The sequence below is a fragment of the Cyclospora cayetanensis genome, unplaced genomic scaffold (genome assembly GCF_002999335.1).
Source record: "Cyclospora cayetanensis isolate NF1_C8 unplaced genomic scaffold, CcayRef3 CcayRef3_contig_36, whole genome shotgun sequence".
Classification (NCBI taxonomy): Eukaryota; Apicomplexa; class Conoidasida; order Eucoccidiorida; family Eimeriidae; genus Cyclospora; species Cyclospora cayetanensis.
The window spans coordinates 114,987-120,433 of NW_020312325.1; the positions used below are offsets into that span (position 1 = coordinate 114,987).

General features: G+C 49.7%; 1 protein-coding gene across 1 annotated transcript; it reads right to left on the reverse strand.

Moving 5' to 3' along the window:
- Window positions 1–215: 215 nt before the first annotated feature.
- Window positions 216–1,202, reverse strand: LOC113146524. Its single transcript, XM_026334090.1, has 2 exons — window positions 983–1,202; window positions 216–739 (listed from the first exon to the last, which is right to left on the reverse strand). The coding sequence occupies exons 1-2, from the start codon at window positions 1,200–1,202 to the stop codon at window positions 216–218; spliced, it is 744 nt and encodes a 247-aa protein (XP_026189875.1).
- Window positions 1,203–5,447: the final 4,245 nt, after the last annotated feature.

A 5,447-nucleotide genomic window follows, 5' to 3' on the forward strand; every position in this document is an offset into this window, starting at 1 on the left:
GCATTTTGAAGGGTATTTCAAAACAGTGATAGAATAGGCAGGACCCGACAGTGCCATTTAAAACCGCTAGGAGGCTAGTTCGAAATAGTGAATAGTTGCAGTCACTGGGTGAGGCCTGAACCGAACTTTCAGAACAGTATTCAAGCGCTCTTTCATCAGGATTAGGGTGCTACTCTGCAGAAACATGCTCTCAGGCACTCATCAAAGCAAAGCCTTCAAAACGTTTCGTCTCCAACCTCCCTGACAGCCAGCAGAAGGTATACCTCAAAAACAACAAAAGCCAGAGCAATCAGACCCCATAGAGAGCCACAGAGGCGGCTACTGCAATGGGTCAGCGAAGCGCACTTGTACGCATCACTGTCAGGTTCCTTCCTGCGTATTGTATCGTCCAAAATATCGAGGAGGCTGTATACGCTGTTCATGGATCCAATCGCCAGCATGGCAACCCTCAGTGGCCAAATAGTGTGGTATAGCTCGGTGAAAGCCCAGACAACTATTATTTCAAGAATAAAGATGACACAGACTATGCCTACTGTCCAGTTCCTTGCAAAAAACAGGAGGACCATTAGCAGCATGAAACACAGTAAGCCGGCACCTACTCGTAGGGTCCAGATATTGATACTTGCAAGAAGTGTAAACACCAATCCCCAAAAACAACTGCCCAGATATCCGGCAGGTAGAATAATCCATCGAATTCCTCCCACTGTATGCGTAACGCCTCCCTCGTTCGTGTACACCTCTGCACGGAAGGAAGCGCAAGCACATGGCCAATTGCATCTGTGTGGATGAAAGTGATAATCTACGCCTACGCAGCCTCTCTCTAATGATTTAGGGAGAACACAATGCTAAGCACGGTTTTCAGTAGGCGCTGTTTCACAGATGGTGCGATCCTTGGGCAGCGTGGGGACCAGACTACTGCAAAGTTCAACCTCATGAATGACTGGTTTGCAGCCTTGTCTCGTACGCAGACAGCATTACGTACCGATTCCCTTCACTTTCCCGCCTGTAATCCAAGCCGCAGAAGCATGGGAGAACTCGTGGAGGAATGTGGTAAGCAACTTGAACTGTAGCAAAATGTGGACGCCAAATATCCTGCAATGCCATAATACTATGGCGACAAGCGTCCAGCCTGCGATTATACCAAGGGTAATCCATTGGCCTCGACAGCAGCAATAATGCAAAGTCCAATCTACGGACGACATATTGAGGGAGATACCTGCAAAAAGACGGCTTCACGTTTTACCACCTCAGATACATCCCACTAACAACTCGGCCGGGTTGCCAGCAAAAAACGGCTGGCCGCTTCTGCGGAGATCATTATAAGCTTGGAATGAGATCACTTGAAGAAAAGCGTGCCTTTTGTTTGCTACAAAAGTGGATGCTACAACCCCCCAACTTAGCCAGCCACTGCTGCCGAGAAGTCACAAACTTCGAAGCAATGGAGTTTCCGAGTTCGCTATGATGGAGTAACGAGCCATAGAAAATAAGTGGGCGGAAGCATTTTGACTAGACCAACCACAAATTTTAATAAGAATGAAGCATCTCATTTGTTTTCTAGCTACTCATCTTTCTCTTATGTCCTTTTGAACGGGCGCACGACCCCGGCGACGCTTGACGGATCCTCCAGGAGAGCTTGCACTGGTGAGACTCGTTATTAGCACAGACAATGCTAAATGCCGAAGAATTAAGTAACACTGATGTTACTTTGTTGACGCCGCCAGTTTCTGCTCATTTTCCCGCTCGCTCTGCTTCCTAGAATGGACGAAATGCTTGTGGGTCCCACTGTGTGCCTGCTATGTCTTTCGGCTCTCAATAATGCAGTCACGACCGATTATTTAATGCCCCTCATGACATAACCTCCAACAGATTACTGCTTGCTTTCATGCATTAGTGTGCACTAGTAGTACATTCCGTCGCCTTTGTCCTGAATGACAGTCTCTACTTTTCCTATAAGTTTGGAGACCCCTAACCTCTTGCCGGCCCGCATCATTCTTAAATGATGCCGCTGCTGCGGTGGAATGAAAGGTGGCTTTCCGCCGCCTTGCTGCTCTTATCACTACTCCTGCCACCCCCACCAGCAGCGTCGTTTCAAGTCCCCAGCCGTCAGGGCCTCCAACGGGGTTCCCTATTTTTGCCTGGGAGAGTAGCACCATCACCCGCAGCGTGGCGTGTAGGTACAAGGCGGGCCCAGCAGTCAGCAGCTCCTTATTGGTCCTGTGCCTCCGGCGTGGTTCCCGCACTAAGGCCTCCTGTGTCACACTCGGCGTCGCGTATTTTGGCGACAGCATCGAGGGAGGAAGCTCTCGGTGGCGTTGACAGTCCCGCACATCCCCTGCCTTTTTGGGACAAGGTGTTTTCTCGAAAATTCTTGTTCAGTGAAGCGCTGCCGTCTGTGATCCCTCCCTTAGAGGCGGCTCTGTTTGCTAAAGCAAACCTAGCAGCTCGATTTTCCGGCAACTACAACAGGGGCTTTGGTGTTTTTGGCGCTGGCGGACTACCAGCTCTGTGCATAGCAGCGGTAGCTGCATCTGTTGCCGCCTTCGGTTCCTGGCGTCTCCTGAACTTGGCCTCGAGGTCCTTACGTAATGTAGCTACTCAGGTACGTTTTCTTTGTCCTCATCAATTATTGTGTGAGTTCACCCAGTGTACAGTGGCTTCAGACAACTGAATCGTTCTTTGACATCTGTTGCTTGATGCATTGACCGAGTGTCTGCAAACCTCCCTGGGCGCGAGAAACCGATGCAAATATTTTGGGAGGCACTGAGCAACGGGACGGTCATGTTCCCCTTACAATCTGCGTTGTATGGGGGCTTTTGCAGCACCGTCTTGCTGAGGCGAAGGCCTACGGACCCTTGCATTCGCTGGATGCAACGATTAAGCGGGTTCCAGAAGGGCAGGGAAGGGATATGGGCTCTCGCGAGTACAACAAGGGGACCAGCATAAAACGTAGCAGGAGCAATCCCAGTAAAAGCCTACCAAGCATCAAAAAGGATACCCTCCCACAGCGAACAACTGCGATTTTGCAGGAAAGCCCAACACGTGATCAGGATACATCTGAGGCCCCAATGAAGGCTGGCCGTCTGTCCAGCCCCAAGGCGACGAAAGTTCCCCGTGGCTCTAGTGCCACTAATTTGGATAACAGCGGCCCCCGAAAGCGTAGGGGTAGGAAAAGCGGCAAGGGAGTTGATGAGTCTTCCATTGCTCCGGCTGGTGATGTAGGGGGTGAACACCATGGACGAGAAGACCAGGACGGCAACGAACTCGTTCAAGCCCACACTGTTCTCGATACCACCTGAGCTTCCTTGAGAAGTCTCCTCCCAGGTATTACGCCTCTAGAAGCTACAGGGGCCTACAAACTCCCTTACTTCCCCAACAGAGCAAGGAGGCTGGTACAGTCTTGACAGTTCGGGGAAAGTTCGCAGTACGAAGGGGACGTTAGACATGCATTTGACAAAGACGACATATTCTGCGCCCTCTTGGCCGATACTGAGCAGAAGAGCGTACAATGGAAGGCTAGGTGTACTCCTAACTTCACTGGCAATATTGAACCATAAAAGAAGACTGTGCTAGCCCATGCATGGGTGCCTCACGTGGAAGGGCTTGTTGTGTACAGACTGTATCCTGCAGGGGGCAATATCATGGTAGCTTGCTCAAGTGACTCTGTGAGCTTTTGGAAGGTTCCAATTGCTGTGATACAGAATGACGCACGGACGCTTAGTGACTCCATCCCGGCAAGAGCACGCAAGCAGGCAGATAACCCCGTGCACCCAGTAGCTTGGGTGCTTTGCTGCCTTATGTTGAAACAGCGCACTTGTGCTGCGTAGAGTCCTCTAGAAACCACAAAGGCACCACCATAAGCATAGAATCGATTATTCGGGGGGATAGCACCTAGTGTGGACGACCCCTACAGATAGCTTATAAGCTGTGAATCCTAACTGGGTCTTCATGTAGACTGCATGGAAGCTAAGTAATATGCTTTCAGCGCTCTCCATATCAAAGGGGTGGTGTATGTGGGGCCTACTGCAGCTCAGATGCTGTCAGTTCTGATGCAGGACAACGCAAGATGACGCCAGTGATTCATGCGTGTGGCAATTTCTTTTCCAGTGTATCCTAAGTGCGATCAGCATGTACCCCAATTTGAAAATAACATCTCCCCAAAAAAATGCTTTTTTAGGCTGACTCGCCCCTTGAATGGCGCTGCTGTGGGACTACGTGAATCACGCTACTTCACTAGAAAACGTAAATGGCAGTCAGTACTGTTGGTGCGGCGCTGATCTAGGACATAATCCCCAAAGCAAGCATGTGTGTGGACCACTTGAAATTTCTTTTGAGGATGTACACAGTTGTTCTGAAGTCTGGTCTGCTCGTCTCTAGCAGATAAAATCACTGCAGTTTACCAGTCTGATAATCATATCATGTTACATATTACATTAGTTGACGCTGCCCAGTACACTGCTGCGCCAGCCACTACTCTTGCTGCTGGAATTCGGTATGCTGTTTGCAGTGCTCTGGCATTGTTGCTTCTGTCGGCTGTGGGTGAACCGCCACCGCTGCTGCAGTGTCTTAGCTTGTTCCTCATGCTGAACATCTTCCTGCCTCCTTTTCCTTATTGACAACAAAATCGAAAGCTCCCACTGCTCCAGCACAGGTTGCAAAAGAACAGCTGTTCGCTTCGTGCTGTGCTGCCTGGTGTATATTTTCACTCTGTGGCTACGTTCCCTCATGTTGGAGCACAAATCTGCCAAGCACAAAGGTGAATTTGCTGGCCATTCTATTCTGGGCTTCTGGTCCTGCCTGCACTGCACTTCTGCTACAGCAAAAAACCCGGATAAGCCATTGATGAGCTATTACAGTTTCTGCGGCAGCAAGAGCCCAACAACTGAGTAGCTGACTGTGTGATCTTGAGGCTGCTTTCACTGTCAGGGGCAGCACTGGGGAGTGTAATGATGGAGGAGCCCTGAGATAATGGAATATGGGCGATTTACGGAGAGCAGGGAGCCGATTGAGGTCTCTCTTCCAATGAAATCTTGCTAGATGCGTCTGCCTACCTCTGCAGGTATCGCGCAGCCGACACTTTGGTCAAAAAGCCGTTAGTAAGAAAAACACTTCTGGTGCAATCGCATTGAGGCATAGATTGATTGCTGCTTGGTGCAAGCGTCAGACAAGGAAAATGCGTCAGCAAAACACGACATTGAGATGGGGCTAGCAAGTGGCAATGCTCTACAGGTCAGTAAGATCGAACTGATAGATAGGCCTGCATAAAACATACCCAATTACTTTTGCATGTCTGCAAAGGGATAGTCTTTTAGAATAGCGCAATGAAGAAGGTGTACAGGTCAGAAGCTTTCAATGCAACCAAAAGTGTTCCAGATCGCATTCTCAGTGTTCCAGCGATGCCATGAAGCGTGGTTTGCATGTAGAGTGCACAATGCAAGTGCGAGCCAATA